At 42.4% G+C, this 18,110-nt stretch overlaps 2 protein-coding genes across 2 annotated transcripts in view; both read left to right on the top strand.

Annotated features, from left to right (window-relative positions):
• mfng (MFNG O-fucosylpeptide 3-beta-N-acetylglucosaminyltransferase) overlaps positions 1–18,110 on the top strand; it is a 513,815-nt gene that overhangs the window by 338,856 nt on the left and 156,849 nt on the right. The gene's annotated exons all lie outside the window — the stretch shown is intronic.
• The window catches only part of LOC141765073 (protein phosphatase 1 regulatory subunit 29-like), a 266,436-nt gene that overhangs the window by 236,501 nt on the left and 11,825 nt on the right, over positions 1–18,110 (top strand). Inside the window, exon 6 of the mRNA XM_074630927.1 lies at positions 16,620–17,154. Within this exon, the coding sequence (XP_074487028.1) occupies positions 16,963–17,154 (192 nt within the window). The 5' untranslated portion in view covers positions 16,620–16,962. The remainder of the gene's footprint in view (positions 1–16,619; positions 17,155–18,110) is intronic.

The following is an 18,110-nucleotide window of genomic DNA, read 5'->3' as shown; positions in this document are numbered from 1 at the left end:
CTGACAGGGGGGTAATTATGGAAGCTGAAGAGGAATGAGGAAAAAAGGAGGAGAAGCGAAGAAGACTTCAGGCCAAGATGAAGGATGCTGCAGAGAACTACAAAAAAAAGGAAAAGGAGGAGCAGTGAATCTTGAGGCCAAGATGAAGAACAGTGGGGTGTTTATGGAAAAATACAGAGGAATGAAGAAGAGAGAAAAACTCAGGTGACCTAAAATGAACCAAAACCATTAAAACAATCATCCCACACCGCTTAGATTTGACATTTTGCCACTTCTTCCAGGTGACCATTCAGTGTGCAACCTAACCAGCTAACAACTGGACTAAAGCGTACCTCAAAGCAACCCGACAAGGGCGAAAAGCTCATTCATCGTGTGTTAAGAGTGTCAACATCACCATCATACCCACAATCTTGACCGTACAGACTTTAGCCTGGTGGACTGTCAGCAGTCAGACGGGGCTAATAGGTTGGTGAATAGAAAGTACTTGTTGACGCACATTGTGATATAAACCTAAGCTTGTTGTTGTGCACTCATGAGCCTATTAAACAAACTCACATCCTGTTCTGTTAGCCATTCTCCCACTACCACAGTCTTTAATATTTAGTCATGCTGGCAGCGTGACTCACCATGGTCATTTTGTGCAGACATTACCAGAGGATGCATCGTGATGACTTTTCCTCTACACCACACGTCACCATGACGTCGACGTGTGTTTTTTAGTGAAATGTCCCAACAACTCATGAATGGATTGCCGTAGAATTTGGTACATGTTCCCATCGGGATGAATTGTAATCAATTTGGTGATCCCTCAACGTTTCATCTAGCACCAGCATCAGGTCGAAATGTCTCCAGTACTCTGGTATATGACCGAATACCAGCAACGCATGACATTCCCAGCAACCTCTGCTGAACATCGGCACGTTAGCATTGTCATTGTGAGCATTTTACCGTTCTGACAGGCACAGTGGTACTTTCAGTTCAATACTACTATAGCTGGGCATACACTGTATGATTTTAGAAATGTTGTTGTGTACTTCCTGCTCCTACTGGACGAGTAGATCGTTTGCGATGTTAAGTCAGAGCTCACGATTTATGTGCTCACACAGTACGGTCCAATCGTCGCGATCACACTGTAAAATAGAAAAAAAAACACTGCCGGTCGGCTCTTGTGGACCGTTCTGGCTGTTGACAGTTATGAATAAAGATTGGTTTGAAAGCTTCGAGGCAGGTCAAGTTTGTTTGCGAGCAGAAGTCTGTTCGGGTCACGATGCTAACAAGGCAGAAACGTGCTGCCTTCATCATCTGTGCCATCCTGTCTGCTGAAACGACTAAAAAAAGAGGCAGCGCCGTAACGTTGTATGGACTCGCTGTGGCGAGGAAGACGTGGACAGTACAGCATGGCCATTTTTCAGAGAGATTCAGAGGTAAGCTAGCTACGTTTTATTAGCTATATCTATTGTAGCCTACATTGTTCTCTTGATAGCTACGCTCTGACTACTGTAAAAAGAGTAGGAAGAAGGTGCTGACGTTGGGGAATCGGCTCGTGGCTCTGCTTCAACTGTGCGAGAGCCTGTGGACGGACGACCAAAATTTATGACATGTCAGAAATTCATCCGACAGTCGGGAGGAGTTGATCTGTCCCCCCCCCCGTAAACGACGCCAGACAAAGCTGAAATACAGTCCGACTCTAAAATGAGTCGTACGGCTCAAAATTCAGGACAGAAATGGGCTAAAATCGTCTAGTTGCGTGCTCATGTGGCTGTATACTAGTCTTATTACGAGTCGCGACAACGACGCTGGTATTGTTATCACCTTGTGAGTCTGTTTGTGTGTCATCACGGCAAAATGTGGTCCTGGAGACACCTACTGTAAAGGGAACTACCACAGAGGTGGATTTTGAGTACTATATTTCTGTCTGTCTGTGGACAGATTTTGTCACCGCAATAGCATCGGTATTCAAATATCTTCCGGTCGCTAGAGGTTTCATCATGCGTTGACAGATTTCTGTGCGATCATATTCATGAGTAGATTAATCAGAGGAGTGGTATAATATGGATGAAATCTGCTTCATTAAAAAGTTCAACTTCACGTCCCCTTGCTGTTATAACTTCCTGTTTTTATCTTATTCTTTTTGCTGCCCGTCTTTTGTTTCATCACTTTCATTAGCAATGTTCAAACAAAACTAGTCTCATTTTGCCAGCAGCTTTAATTACTTTGGCTTCCAAAAAACGGTCTCAAAGTCAGTTTCTGTTAGCTTTACAAGTTTAAATTTGGCTTTGTGAAACCTTAAGATGCCCTGCTTGTCTGTCTCTCTCTGCACCTTTATCTCCCACAGTCACTTCCCCAATTAAAATAACTTCAGTTCAAAGCTGCTACATTGGCATGAGATACAAAAAAAATAATACATCATAATTTGGAAAAGGTTTGCAATCACTAAAACAGCAGAGCATGAGGATTCTGTCTCTCTCAGCTGTCAGTAAGCATAGCCTCTAGTCAAATGTGACCCATGTCACATCATCATATTGGGGTCTTGACTTAAGCACTACAAGGGTGCTTAACTCAGTTTTGTATGCACATCACACCCCGACCAACTCCTAGAACCTTCAGGTTATGAATCTGTAAATCACAGCGTGTCCACTTTTACATTATTCACTGAACCTTCTGGCCACTCATATCCTTTTGCAACCATGCACGTAAAGCCCTGCAGCATGCCTTGTACCTCTATTTCCTATTTCATGTAACAAATTTAATTTCAAATGCATGCTATAAGAACAAAAGAATGGACAGTAATTGTTGTAATGATGTAAAATAGCACCCTGAATCACTAGAATGGTGATGCAAGTTTGCAGAACTTCACAACAAAATAATTAAGATGAGTCACAGGATTCGTATGCACGACGTCTGAGGGGATCATCGAAGCAGATGGGCACAGCCAGGGCTTAGCAAAGGGTGGCAAGAAATCATGTGAATGTGTTCAGTTTAATAGACACCCAGTACATGTGGTATTTAAACAATGCTTTGCACAGCAGACGTTCTTCCCGTTTTAATCAGAGGAACATACAATCTTACAAAGGTCAAACAAGTCAACCCGGAGACTGATGGTGATGTGTTTAATAGTAATGAGCAGGCACACAAAGAAAGACAAGAACACAGTATCACATATGATCCCCGTCCCATAGCTCAAAGGGATTACATCATGTTGCTTTCTTGTGGAAACGGATGAGATGACGTAACCATCTGGGAGCTGGTTGCACAATGTTAGCATGAAGTTTCAATGAAATGAGAAACGCTGTTCTGTAGTAAAAAGAAAATCTCATTGACTAGACAGAGTCTAATAGTCTAGCTCCTTTCAGATCTTATTAATACAACTCTTTGTAAGTGTAACGGTGCGTTCACACCAAGCCTGAAGCAAACTTCTCGCATTTTCACTTTTAGATGTGAATGACGAGACACGAACACGCAAACTTTGCGTCATTTCACCTATTACTGAGTTAAAATTTTTCAACTGGAGCGAGAAATTCACATGACGCTGCGTCGCGAAATCCTATCAGCGTTGAGAGTCTCCTCCTGTCGTCCTGACGTTGTTGAATCAGAGGTGGGTGACAAACTTATTGTGGCCGTTTGCAGGCACCCAGAGCTACGATAGTACATCATATCTGTACAGAGACCGGACCAAACTCTGTGTATAAATATACTGTATGTGTATAAACCACTGCCTAGCTGACTTTATGTTGAGTGTTGATAGATCAGCTACAATATTAACAAAGCCTGGCACTGATCGATCCAAACTCCATTCAGAAAACAAGCGCTTTAAAGGTTGTTTGCTTGTCGTCTTGCCGACAGACCTGACAAAGCATGAATGAATCTATGGCGAGTGATGCAAATGAACACAAATGATCCCGGCGGTCCAAATCGTGCGAGTAAAGCGAGGCGAAAATTTGCTTTGCGCTTGATGTGAATGCAACATAAATCCGTGTTCTAAATAAAAGACATTTTAAAGCAGTGTGTCAGCTGGAAGACCTCAAATAAGGCAAAGACCACGTCTGATTTCTTTTCCAAAGAGCAGGACACAAAAACAAGTTTTTGAATTAGTTAGAGGAAGTATGCCAAAAAGCCTCACTGCACACTCCCACTCGGAAACTAAAATATGCAATTCAAAGAAGTTCTGAGAATGGTTAAGTATTTGTATGCTGGTAGACAGTCACCTTCGAACACCTGATGCACACTTGACAGTGTAGAAGAAGCTCCCCCCCCCCACACACACACATTTTCATTTATACACACATGCTGTTGGATTGCTTCAGTCAGAATCTCACTAACTGTGAAGAGACAGTCCAGCATCCATAATTCTGTTTGTGCTGTTGCAGATGGGAATTTGACAGAAAACTTTGTCTTAAGTAGAAGCTGCCAATGTCCTCGATGTACCAATAAACACACTCCTAGTTCCTAGTTCTCTCTCAGGCTGATTTCACTGCTGCTCTTTTTACTTCTATTCGTGGAGGTCATGTCGGTTTTCTGCTTCACCAGTCCTCAGCCGATTTGGTTCCTCTCGATTTCTCGCTCTCCATCTGTGTCTGCTCATCTCTCTTTGTCTCACCCACACCTCCATCTCTCTCTCTCTCTCCCTCTCTCTCTCCAGTTCTTCTCTTCATACTAAAGTTGCACAATTACATGAAATGAAAATACCAATAATGCAGCCTGCTCAACCCGTGCTTTGATGTTTAAACAGCTTTTATGTTCTCTCTTCTCTTCCTATCACCACCTCTTGTCCTTTATTAAATCCATTACTTATCCAAGGAAATTCACTGACTCTTTTTTTTTTACCGACATCTCACTTCACATTAATACGGTAACAAGCATGCAATAGCTGGAGCTGTGAAGTGCAACCAGAACCTTTTAACTGGCTGACTTCAACACAGGTGGTGCCTCACTCAAGTGCAGCTTGACAGGGATTGAGTGGAGGTTGAGTGCAAAAGACCTTGCTGCAATGTAATGTAGGCGACAAAAAAGGAGCCCCTGTTGTTTTCTGTGTAGACCTGGATGACAGCAGCGGTGAGGCGAGATGTGATGATGATGATGGTGAAGTGTGTGGCCACTCTGCCTTGCTACAGTTTGACCCATTTATGCCCCTGAAAAGCAGCATGTTTTTTAGAACTCAATCCCTTCTTAAATATTTTCACTGTATAGTTACTGTTTAATTAATTATTCAGCCGATTAGACTGTTATCAGGCTATTAAATAGGCATTATCAGTCGCTATACGCCCCATAGCTGTAGGTCAGTAGGGGCGTACTGCTCCTACTAGTAGGTTTTTATCATCTATTCAGATGAAAGAATGCAACAGCAACCTCTAGCAACCGTAGTAATTATGACAGGAGCAGAAGCAGAAGTCAGGCGCTGTATTATAGACAGCGGGAAAACTCCATAAGGGGTGGAGGTTGGATGGGAAACAAAACACAGGACTTTTAACCAAGAGACCAAAGTTTGCATCCTGTGTTATAACAAACAATGTGTAGTTCTCTTTGTGTTCGTAGTGTTTTCCCCTAAACTTAACTAAGTGTTTTTTGTTGCCTAAACCTGAATACGTCTTTGTTTAATTGCCTAAACCTAACTGGGTTTTTTTTTGCCTAAAGAAGTTGTAGTTGCATTGCCTAAACCTAAAGAAGTTGTAGTTTTGTTGCCTAAACCTAAAGAAGTTGTAGTTTTGTTGCCTAAACCTAAAGAAGTTGTAGTTGCATTGCCTAAACCTAAAGACGTTGTAGTTTTGTTGCCGAAACATAAAGAAGTTGTAGTTTTGTTGCCGAAACCTAAAGAAGCCTTTTTGTTTGTTAAAAACGTAACGTATCATTCAGTTTTACAACATGTTAGAACATTTCACTTTCACTTTTACAATGTAGAAGGCGTAGTAGGCCCCTACTGACCCACATCTATGGTGCTTATAGAACTGATAACGCCTATTCAATGGTCTGATAACAGTCGAATTGGATGCTTCTTGACTCATATCAGCTCTCTCTGACCTTGATGTCTTAATTCGTAATTGAGAATGCAGTTTAGTTGTATGGGAACATATTTTTTAGGAGAAGGGGCTGCAAATTTTACAGCTGAATCAAAGATGACGCTCAGATATTTTGTGTGTGTAAAACAGATGGAGACCGAGAACCTTAATAAGAAAATGTGTATCTCTCATTCAGTTGAAAAAACGTACAAGTACAATTTCAAATCTTCAAGGCAATAAAAAAAAGAGACCAAAAAGGACAGGCATCACCCAGTGTCAAAGAAAGGGTTATGTCTTTTAAAAAATGTATGTATATATAGAGAGAATAAAATAAAGCTTAAAAATCACATGCCTAAAACCTCCACTTCCTCTCTATAAAGCCTCCTCTCCTCGTAATTCATCTCAGACAGATGCAGTCTTGTGAAGAATGATGTGTTTGCATTTGCTGCTGCCACACGTTTAGCAGGACAAGACAAAACACCTCAGTCTGTTTAAATGCAATTATGGTGACTGATGACTCTCAACCTGCACCCCATCGTGTCTCTGTGTGTATCAGTGTCTCCCACTATATATCTACACGCGCCCGTGTGTCTGCTTTCCGTGCACTGTGCTCGTGTGTGTACGAATAGAGTCAAAGTGTGTATCAGGCTGTGCGTGTATACCTGCTGATTTGATTGTGTGTGCCCGTGTTTCCTGATGGTTCTCGACGGTTATCTACGGTTGTGCGACAGACCAAAGCCATCGCTTCGATTCCTCTGCCCCATGACGACTTGATTTGTGACAGTTTGTGGGGAACGCTCCGTTCTACGGTGCGAGCTGCTCCTTTGCTGTCAAAGTGATGATTTTGCTGACAGGTTGATGCTTGTGTACAATTGTCAGAATACTGTTCTCACATAGTACGTATACTCCGATGACAATTGCACAAACCTTGCAGACAATCTTATAGATAGATATTTACCAGCCGCAACGCTGGTAATGTTTTCACCTTGTGAGTCTGAGTGTGTGTCATCATGTCAATGTGGTCCTGGAGACACCTACTGTAGCAGGAACTACCACAGAGGACGTTGTGAGTACTTTGCCAGGTGTTTATATTTCTGTCTATGGCGATAGAGTCACAACCATGCAGGATGCAGTCACAAAACTTTATAGGTGTGTAAGAAAGAAGGGTAGTCGGCCTTGTGGCTTACGGAGTCTTTCGACTTTCACCACCTGGCGTCATCAATCTTCGCGTAGAAGATCCATCTCCTCCCAGGGTTGATGTGTTTTGATTTCTTGTTGACGTTTCTGTAGCCTTTTTCTTTTTTATGTAGCCGGGTTGCTGGCCCAACGTACAACCCCCAACCTGGAGGACCAGGGACATTTGTTTAGGGTTGCCCTTCCCCTAGCCAGGTGGCCTACCACGATTAATGAGCCCTGCCTGCCCGGGTTTTAAAATCAGAGTTTTCCTTCTCCTAGATGGACTGCCTTACTAGGCTACAAGCTCCATCTACCTGGCTAGTTACCCATAGCTGGGGCAAGGTTGGTGAGTGCCAGGGCATATCCACACACCGGTGGGCCTGCACACTGTACCTCTGGGGCCCTTGCTGCTCCGAGATCCCTTTTAAAGTTTAGCCTGGGGTTGCAAGATGCCCAGATACCAGGTGGTGCCACGGGGAGGCACAGTAAAGAGTCTTGGTGGTGGAGAGGCTATATGCTGGACATTCATGCTGGAGTGATCCCATCGCAAGATGGTCTCTAGCTTGTCTTGTCTTTTCTTTCTATGATGCTTTAGAAAATATTATTATATATTATATGAATTGTGAAGTGAATCCAACTGCATGGCTTTACCAACAGGTCCTTACACCTGAATGACAAAAATTTGACTTGTAATTATTTTTTTTTTATTACCCACATGACTGTAATGGAGGGTTAGGGCTTCTTTCTGATCTGCCACACCTGCCGTTGAAGTGCGGTTAAGTTTAGGGAGCTTAAGGATCGTGGTTAAGGTGCAGGGATGATTTACTTCATGGTTAAAATAAATATGACATGACAACAAGCCCTCCAAATGAAACCACAACATACATAGTTTGTAATTTCCTTCCAGAGTGACACACAAGCATTTTCTGTCAGCAGGACAAGATCACTTGTCAGTGTCTTCCAAAAGCTTTGCTAATTACAAATGCAAAAACAAACCTATTTCCGGATCTGATACCACTATGTTTAAGTTTAAGTAAGGTTTACTAACAAACATGACAAAAGAAGGAATAACTTTTTCGTAAGATGTCATATTGTGTGAGAATACGTTGCTTAGTTTACAGAGGAAATAAGGCTGTGTGTGATGGGTCATATGTACATAGTGTGCAAAGATACTGGCGTCAGATGCCTTCAGTACACTCAGTGGTTTAGATCAATACAAGCCAATATTAATAGTGTGCAGCAGTGTTTGAGTACAATATGGATGATGTATAGTGAATGGAGGAGATGAAGGAACTGTGATGTGATGTATGGTGGTGTAGGTGGCAGATAGGAGATATAAACCTGTTGTTTTAAGCATTTAAGGAAATGACCAATGTATTGATTTTCTGGTGAGGGCAGTCTCTTAGATACCTCTGGGGGTAAGAACCTATAAATTGGCAGTTACCAAGTGAATAAATCAGTTTTCAGCATATGTCAATACCAAACTGTGCAGCATCTCCTTCTCATAAATAAGATATTTGCGAGCCAGACACTGGGCCCTGAGCTGCTCCAGTTGCCAACAAAGAAGAGGATGGCACTTCCACTGGAAAGCTTCCATGTGTGAATGTGTGCATATGTGCAACCATTCCCTCCTTCTGGTATCACTGTTAAAAAAAACAAAAAAAACAACTAAAGTAGCTATTCATAATGGATTATTGATCTTAACAGTGTTGTTGTACTTCTAAGAAATCTCCCTTTCCTCCCTGTGTTGAAGGGGATTCAGTCTGAGGGGAAAATCGGTGTTTCTTTCAACTTGCCTGATTAAATAAAGGTTAAAAACGTCTCTCTCCACCATCTCTTCATCATCCTCTTCCCCCCTTATCCTCATCTCTCATTTCCATGTAAAGGTCAACCTTGGAAAAGAGATCCAAACCCCAGCTGGGTTCACCTGTTGGAGTGACTGAGAGGCAGAATTATAAAACCGATGAATTAATTCATGTTTGATTCCCTCTTCTATTCCTCCTATCCCCTCTCTCTCTCTCTCTCTCTCTCTTTCTCTTCTCCTTGTATATTTCTCTCTCGCTCTTTTCCTCATTCTGTGTCTTCCTCTTGCTGCCTCCCTCCCGGGCAGGGGAGTGCTGCTCCCATCGAGGGCTGTTACTTCAACATACCTGCTGAGTGGAGCTGGAGGGAAGAGCTTCTGCATGGGCTTTAAAAGTAATTAAGACACAGAGGTATAGCAGACGTGTACACGCACAGAGGGAACATACTGTACTATGTACGATCACGAGCACAGGAACAGTCACTATAATGAAGGCTGTTGTGTTACTGGTAACTTGGATTTAATGCATTCACTGTGCACCCTGAGGAATCTGATTAGTTGCATACACTTATGCTTCTTTCTATACTTGTGAGGTCTGCCCTCCGACACATGGCAGACCACACTTTGACCAATCAGAGCTTGCTGTGTTTCACAACTTTTGTGACTTGAATCAGAACGGAGGAGACGGGGTCTAACTTCCACCTGAGAGCTCTGACATGATTCCTCTTTTGCTTGATCACGTCATGTTTGTGCAATGGTGCAATGGTTCATCGTCACGGAACACGGACGTAGACGTTGTCCAACTTGGCGAGAGAAGGCAAAGAAATTCTGAAACGCTGATCTTTTTTCGGAAAGTCGTGAGGCGTTTCCAGATGTTGTCGCCTTCCACTGTCACACACCACACAGGATTAAAGGCAATTGTCGCGCCTCACAATTGTTTTTGATGCTGTACGCCCATTGGGTCAGCATTAAGACAAAACTTAATACAACCAAAACTGTATATTGTTACATAACACCAGTGTGACCAGGTTACCTTGCACGGCAGTTGGATTCTCACCATGTCATGAGATCACACGAGACACATCACATAAAACTCGATCTTGTCAGTCTTCAAGTAATGTGTTTGTGGTCAGCAAGCCAGATCACGGACCAATCAGCGTCCTGTTGTTTCCAATGATGGCTTCTCAGATGGTTCTGTGTAACAGACCGTTTGGTGGGTCCATGGATGTACTGTATTAAGAGAACTGGATACAGCGTTGGAGGCTCCGTTCATTCCTATGAAAATTGCTCAGTGGTGCATGAAGCCTAAATGGCTTGACTTCCGCCTGGAAAAGTACCCGGATCTTGGGCACATGGAACATGCGCAGTAGCGTCCGCTCGGTCACATGACTCAGTCACGGGGTCCCAACGTCACGCCGTCGTCATGGCTTGCGCTCCAGCCTCGGTCTGGGTCTCATTCACATGAACGGAGGAAGGGAAATAACTCCAGATTCAACTATTAGTGCATTTTACAACTTTGAGAACTTAATTTTTTAAATAAGGACTATTAGAGTGTTCATACTGGGGGAGTTGATTCACCTCAAAATAAATTATCTGCTGAGTTACAGACGTCTCTTTCCCAATGTAAGTCTCTGGGAAAAGTATTTTTGGGCCCAATGGCATCACATGACTGACACAGAAGTTGCAGTACCGCCATTTGGCCACTACGAAAATTGGGATCAACGGCCGGCGCACTTCCTGGGGGCTTTGGTGGGTCAGGTTCGGTGGTAGGTGGAAAAATAAGTAATTTTGTAATTTAGGTAAACCATAATCTTATGCTAGAATCACGTTGTAACCTTCAAACAGCTCTTTGAAAGAATCAAGACCAGCCAAGATATACCAAAATGTCTTCACCATTAAAAGTCTAAAACTCATTGAAAAGATAGAAGTAAAAGAACACAGACACACTGTACAGTAGGATGAAACAGGCTCTGCCGGCAGTAAACAGTCACTCAATAGTTACTGAGGAGAATGGCCTTTGGGATGCTTCTTGGTTGAGTTTATGAGAACATAACTAAGCATGGCTGAGCCTCATCTGGAGACACAGCAGGAACATCAGAGTGGAATAAACTCTCACTGGGGCCGCGGTAATCTAACAAACCCAAACATCCATATTTTGGATTAAGAGTGAACACGCAGCCGAAGAAACTGCAGGCCTGCACTGGTTAGAGTTTTGCCTCTAGAGCTCAGATCTGGTCTTGTTTACTCGTATGACCGGTGTGCAGACAGCCTCATTGACCCCTCCCCCCGGCTCTCTCAGCTCTTCTGTATATAACCTACATAACTTGCTGTGCTGAACATTCATGCCTGTCTATGGGGTCTGCTGGAAGTTGTTCTAAGGAATTTAGGAAATCACTGAGTGGAGTAGGTGTAAATGAGGCAGGTTAAGTTTGAGTGGGTAAGTCAATTACGTAAATTGGACATCATTGCAAAATTGGTGATGTTTAATAGTCCATCCAAGGATTTAAAGCATCAGTTCTTTGGGACTATTTAGTTTTTTCAGTAGAGAGTAGTTCAATGAAAGTGTTCCACAGTGAGATTTGTAGACCGTCCACAGTAACTGGGGGACGGATTCAGGAGAAATATTTTGCTGTTCCCTTTTTTATAGTTGTATTTCCGATATTTTAAGATTTGCATTTTAAAGTCCATTTACTTCCATTATCTACTTTTAATGTTTGATTTAATATCCCGTTCTACATGGTGCCTTCAGTGTGTTTAGTCTTTGAGGATTATTTTTAGATAGTTGTGTAAAGCATCTTAATCGTATTATTATTATATCAAGGCAGAAATCTCAGAGGCTGAAATCAAAATTTGGCGTTGGAAATGTGCTTCTCTTTTTTTCTCATTTTGGTGAACTGACCCCAAAAGTCTGTCCTCACGATTATATCGTGTAAACTTGGAGCCACGCGCTGCATCGCAAAACTAGATGTGGCTTCATGAGACTGTGTGTGGGAGGAGGAGAGACATTTTAAAAAAAAAGAGAAAACATTTGCCAAATTGATTCCTTCCTGTTGGTAGCATCATGTTCAACAGTGAGACGGTTGTTGATGCAGTTTAAACCTAAAACTTTTCCATTTCTCGAATGCTGTGCTGTCCCACAAGGCTCCAGTCTGGTCAGCAGTTTATATTGGTAAAAATCCACCCCAGCTTTCACAGAAACACAGCAAGTGGCTGAAAGCACTCAGCAGCTGAACACTTCCTTTCTGCTCGGCTCTCCCTGTGGGAGTTTGTCTGCTAGACAACAACAGATGTTACATACTCTTTAAACAAAGCTGGAGAGAATTCAATGTACAGGAAAGAGCAAGAGAAAGAAAGAGAGACAGCATAAATTGAGCTGAGATGGAGGAGAGAGGAAATGAAAGAAAAGCAGGATGATTAAAGTTGCTATTGTATCAGTTGTAAACATCTGTGTATCGCTGTTATTAAATTTTAAATTTAATTAACACAAAGACAGCGTGGTTGAAAAATTCATAACCTTTATTTCAGAGTATTGTTAGAGGATGTTTGGCTTCAAAATTAACCTGTAATATTTTTGATTAATGCCGCTACTGTTTACTTTTGTGGATAGCAATTTTTTAAATTGTGTCATTAATTTGTAAATAGCATTGATGTTATTTAACTGTATTTTCATGCACCATTTATAAGCAATGACGGATGACCACGCATTGATGTAATTGCAACAGAAAGAGAAAGATGGGTGACAATGCAAAGCAGGGAAGCCAGAGACACATATTTAGTGACACAATCTCCATGATTGCATTACTGTATTGTTTAACAGGAGACTAACAGAAAGAAATGAAATAATTTAACATGAGAAAATCAGACCGAGACACGGAAATACAGGGGATATACTGTTTGCACAGGAACTGTGCAGCAGCTTCTAGAGAGCTTGAAAGGAAACGAGGCAGGAGACAGGAGACAGGAGCGAGAAAAATGGATTTGAAGGAACGGTGCAGCAGCTTTCAAGGTGAAGCAGGCAGGCTGGAACGCAAAGATAGTGCTATTAGGCCTATAGCTTCGCGTCCATGGTGTTTCCCACACTGGTACCTGGCTGGATGACTGACGAGCCGACTGGCTGGCTGGTTGACCGATCAACGGAATGACATGCTGTCTGTCTGACCGGCTAGGTGTTTGATTGGCTGTCTGTTGGGCCTGCTGACTGATGGACTGGATTGATACAGACTGACAAACTGAGAATCTGGCGACCTGCCGGCCGGCTGATCTTTGGTCTGTCTGTCTGTCTGTCTGACTGACTGACTGACTGACTGAATGATGATGGATTTCCTGGATGGTCTGTTGTATTTCTGAATCTCCAGCTGACCGCTTGACTGATTCACTGACAATCTGTTCTGTCTGGTGTCATGTTCCTTATAGCACTTCCCTCTATCCGTACTGTCTTTCTTTCTCACTCACTAGAAAGGTTCATGGCCTGGTCTCTAGGGTGCTACTCTGGTCTTCTATGTTGTTGTCATCTCCTCAACTCTTGCAGCTCAGACTGTGGACAGAGACAGGATTTCAGCGGCCCTTGACCTGACTTTAATCTAAGCACGTCTTCATAATACTTAAAGCTGCAGTGGGTAGAAATGGAGCTGTGAGTCATCAGCGTGTGAGTGTTGTCATGGTGAGCATGTTAGCATTTAACTCAAATCACTGCTGTGACTAAATTCAGCCTCACGGAGCAGCTACTGTAGCATGGCTGTCTCTTGTTAAAGAACATGCATCCCTGGGTAAAATGTCCTGAGATAAAGTGTTCAAATAAGTAATAAAAGAATCACTATCTTTCTGCTTCAATGGGCCTACCATTTATTTGAGTGGCAATCCGTGTTGTGTGTCTGTTTTGGCAATTAACAAAAACTTAGACGGTATAGTTTGATGTGTTAAGCTCCTTTTTTGCAGAAGAAAGACAAATAAACATGTTGGAAAGTTAGCATTAAACAGTGTCTGTAGTTGTTGTGCAAGTGGATGTGTCTGTTCCACCATAAAGACTGTTATCAATTGAAAATATAAAGCTTTTTAATATAAAAGCTTACATCACTTTCATGCACTGAATCCTTGTTGTATCACGACTGATAATGTGGAAAAAAGACATTTAGTCATAAAAGAATGCAGATTATTACTTTCAACACGCTTAGATCTGTAAAATCCTACTTTATCCTGTTATTTTCAAAATGAAGACAAACACACGCAAAAGTAGTTTTTCTCGGGGGCCCTCAGCCCCTCCCGGGCTAACTCTGGGAACTTTCCATTTGTTTCTGTGACCTGACATCATTAGTGTTGTTTGTCAAATGCAAAGCTTTAATTAAAGCCGAGCTATCAGGGACAATAATTAAACACAAAGAGAGCCTGGTTCAGAGAAGAAAGGGGTTGGGGGAAAATTAAGGCCGTCTCTTCCTCTGGCTTCTTGACAAAATAAAATCAATAGCAAGTATGTGATAAAAGCAACGCGGAGGGGATGTGATAGCACACAAAAGGTGTCAGGTTGTGTTTTGGCGATGAAGCATATTCATTTGTGTTTCAGTTGAAAGACAGCAGTGATAAGCAGGCGCAAAACAATGTCGGCAGAAAAGAGAAAGGGACAGAACAGAGGAGAAAGAAGTAGACAGACGGATGAAAAGAAACAGATAGACAGGAGACTGACGATAAGATAGACCGGAGTCGTGTGGTCAGGATCATTACGGCATTATAAATAAAAGAATACTGTGCTGAACTTAGTTGTTGTGACTGGACTCGGCAGTAAACAACTAGCTTTGAAATGAGTCTTGACTGACTCGCCTTTCATGTTTGTAGCACAGTAAATACCATGTCAGGGTAGCAGTCATGTCGTATCAGATATGCTGTAAATATGAGCTGCCGACGGGGGGAAACAGCCTGACGGTAATCACAAGCACGACACAGTCTTTTTTTTTTTTGTGGCCTCCAAAATCTTCTTAAATTGCTATAGCGTGCCAGAGACTTTGGTACATTCCTTAGTGAAAACAAGGATATGGAGGATTGTATCATGACACAAGACTTGGAGTTGTCTTCAAAGTGTGAGAAGGAATTCAGAAACAGGATGAAAGACGGAAAACGAGTGTCAGAGTGATCGTGGCCGGTGTGATCGACGTCCAATTCGTTGTTGTGATAAATAATTCATTTTGCTTTGCAACGTGCCATGAACTAATGCGCACATCCACACACACACGTGCTCTACTTCGCAGCAGTTCAGTCGATGGAATGAATCTGCTTCAAAGATGAATACAGAACGAATGATTAATGAATGACTTTCATAATTATCAAGGTGAAAAGGGGGCCACTTTAGCTGTTGTTCCACTGAGCTAAAGCTGTAAATTGCTTTTTTTTTGTGGGTGTTGTATTTTACGCGCTCGTAAGGATGACAACGGTGCCGGGTCAAAGGAAATTGAAGTCCTGTGGTGGAGGAATTGAATTGTCAATATCAATTTCATGGAACAATTTGAAGAGAGGACTGAGAGCTGCTCGGAGTGCAGCGGGAATGAGAAGTGACTGGGAGGCTAACTGAGGTGCGAGTCAGGACAGAGGACGAGGAGGAAGAGGAGGAGGACGACAGGCTATTAGGGATGGGTCACTTTAAAACAGAGGCATCCGCAGTTGGCATCCATTACTCCTGAGTAGATTGGGTTGCACCATGTCATTGCTTCATTTCTGTCATTGCTTCAACCTAAAAAGCACAGAGGGAGGGGGTGTATTTGGGATTAGAGTACTTCACAACAGTCTATTCCTCAGTTGTTCTTACTATCAATTCCCCGTCATTCATGTCGCGGCTAGATAACTTTTCCCCGGGAGGGAATCAAAACTTTGGAAACAAATTAAAAGAGTCGGAGCTGTGGTGATGAGATACATAATATTTTATGCCGGATTAGAGCCTAATCCACGGTTAATCCCCTGAGAAAGGTAAATAGCTAAATGTCAGCTAGTACCCTGTTAAACATGCAAATTACAACGGCACCTCCTCTGTTTGCCTTCCCGTTTTTCACCCCTATATTACTGCGGTTATTCAATTTTGATTGTTTCATTATGTACCTCGAAGTTGAAATAATAGAACGGCAGCTGAAAGCTGGCTAACCTTATAAACAATGACACAAAAACCAAAGAAAACTGCTTTCATAGTGGTGGCAATTTCCATTTTTATTGGTGCATCATATGCTAATGTCTGCAGTTCACTCTCATACGGGGTTGTTGTTTTCTTGAACATGAATAATTACAGAACATAAAAAACGCTGGTTTAATTTGAAAAAGTCAAAATATATTTCTCTGGGCTTTATTAAGACTTAATGAAATAATCATGGCAGTTAATGGATTTATTACTGTGGTGCATTACCTTGAAGGGATTGGGTAGCATGGGTATTAGATTCATATACCTATTTTCTTTTTTTTTAAACAGTGCTTTTAGAAATGAGACCTAAACTCAATTAATTCAAAACCATCTGGGGATATGTGAACTGCATCACAATGTTTTTGCATACTCCTAATCATTTTGTCATTATCACTATTAATGTTAATATTCTCTCCCCCCTTCCTTCTCTCTCTCTCTCTCTCTCTCTCTCTCTCTCTCTCTCTCTCTCTCTCTCTCTCTCTCTTTCTGTGTTATATAGGCCTTCTGCCTTTCTCTGACGGCGAGTGTTTCCTCATCTGTGCTGTCAAGACGTACGGTTGTCAGGGGCCATGAGTAGCTGCTGGGGTCACAGTCTCCAAAACCCTTCGACGTGGAACACCTAAAATGGGGACAGGACTTGCTGCCATGCTGCAAGCTCAGCTCTAATCACCGTGAAGACGCCCGTCCGTTCTCCTTTCTCTCTACTCAGACTTGGCCTGCTTGCTCCTGACCTGCAACCCCCTTCCTGATTTGAAGCCGCTGCCCGCTGCCTCCCTCCCTTTCAACTCTTTTCTTTTACTCCTCTCTGCTGACGCGATCTCAAAACACTCCTAATCCAAACCATGGCCAGCAGACTCCGTTTGTCGTCCCTGTTTCTCTCCCTCCTGCTCCCTGCACTGCTGCTCCTCCACCTGCCTGGCGAGGTGAAAGGGGACTGCTGGCTGATAGAAGGGGATAAAGGCTACGTTTGGCTGGCTATCTGCAGTCAGAACCAACCTCCATACGAGACCATCCCCCAGCACATCAACAGCACGGTCAGTATGAATTTATCTGTAGGCCTTTTATGCCACCACCGTATGCCTTCATGCACTCTGGGCTATGATGCTGTCAGCTACACAGCACATGCCATTAATAGCGATGGGGGCTTTTGCAAAGCTGAAAGTGAATCTAATCTTCCGTGCAGTCAATATAATAATGCTTGTGGTTTATTGTGTGATTCTGATGGTTGTGATGATATGTTTGTTGCGGTGATAACTATGGCAGGGATGGATCATTTTTTAGATTAAAAAATGTTGCATTTTCTTTATCAAATGCAAGGTTATATTCATGCGTCCAACGATGGTGACAATCACAGCAATCATGACTAAATAAATTGTAGCAGATAGTTGCTTAGTAGGTTAAGACGTCAACCAAAACAGTTGTTTTTTGGAATTGTTGGCTACTTAACTATGATTGTCTGGCAGAGCCAATAGTACAGTATAACAACGTGATATCACAGAAATATGTGAAATGACCACAACCTCTTAACAGTGCATTACGTGGTGGTTGCATGTGATGTGTTAAAAATTACGTGCCACCACCACAAAACCAATTTAACGTTAACAAAACTACTTGGTTAGGTTTAAGAAAGAGAAGATCATGGTTTGGGTTAAAATAGTTAACTTCTTATGTACATAATTGAAAATAAGTCAATGTTGACTTTTGGTTTGAGACGTGACACGAACACCAGTCTCCTGGGTAAAAGTCCCCTGTCTGACCCATCCATCCGCCCCGACCTCCTTTCTGAGCAGACTCATTTCACACAGGTTGTCTGGTAAACCTGGGAATTTGTGTAATTTACTTTCCATTGTTTTTTTTCCCGTGGTGCCGGCACTAAATGCGTGGTGAAGAGTTTGTGATCATTTCATGTATTTTTGTTAGATCAGGCTGTATATAAAGCTGTGCAGCATCTGTAGGTTAACAAGAGGAACCTCAGGGCTGCACTTTACCC

The sequence above is a fragment of the Sebastes fasciatus genome, chromosome 3 (assembly GCF_043250625.1).
Source record: "Sebastes fasciatus isolate fSebFas1 chromosome 3, fSebFas1.pri, whole genome shotgun sequence".
In the NCBI taxonomy this organism is placed as follows: Eukaryota; Metazoa; Chordata; class Actinopteri; order Perciformes; family Sebastidae; genus Sebastes; species Sebastes fasciatus.
The sequence above is the reverse complement of the archived record's forward strand: the minus strand, read 5'-3'. Positions and strand labels throughout refer to the sequence as shown.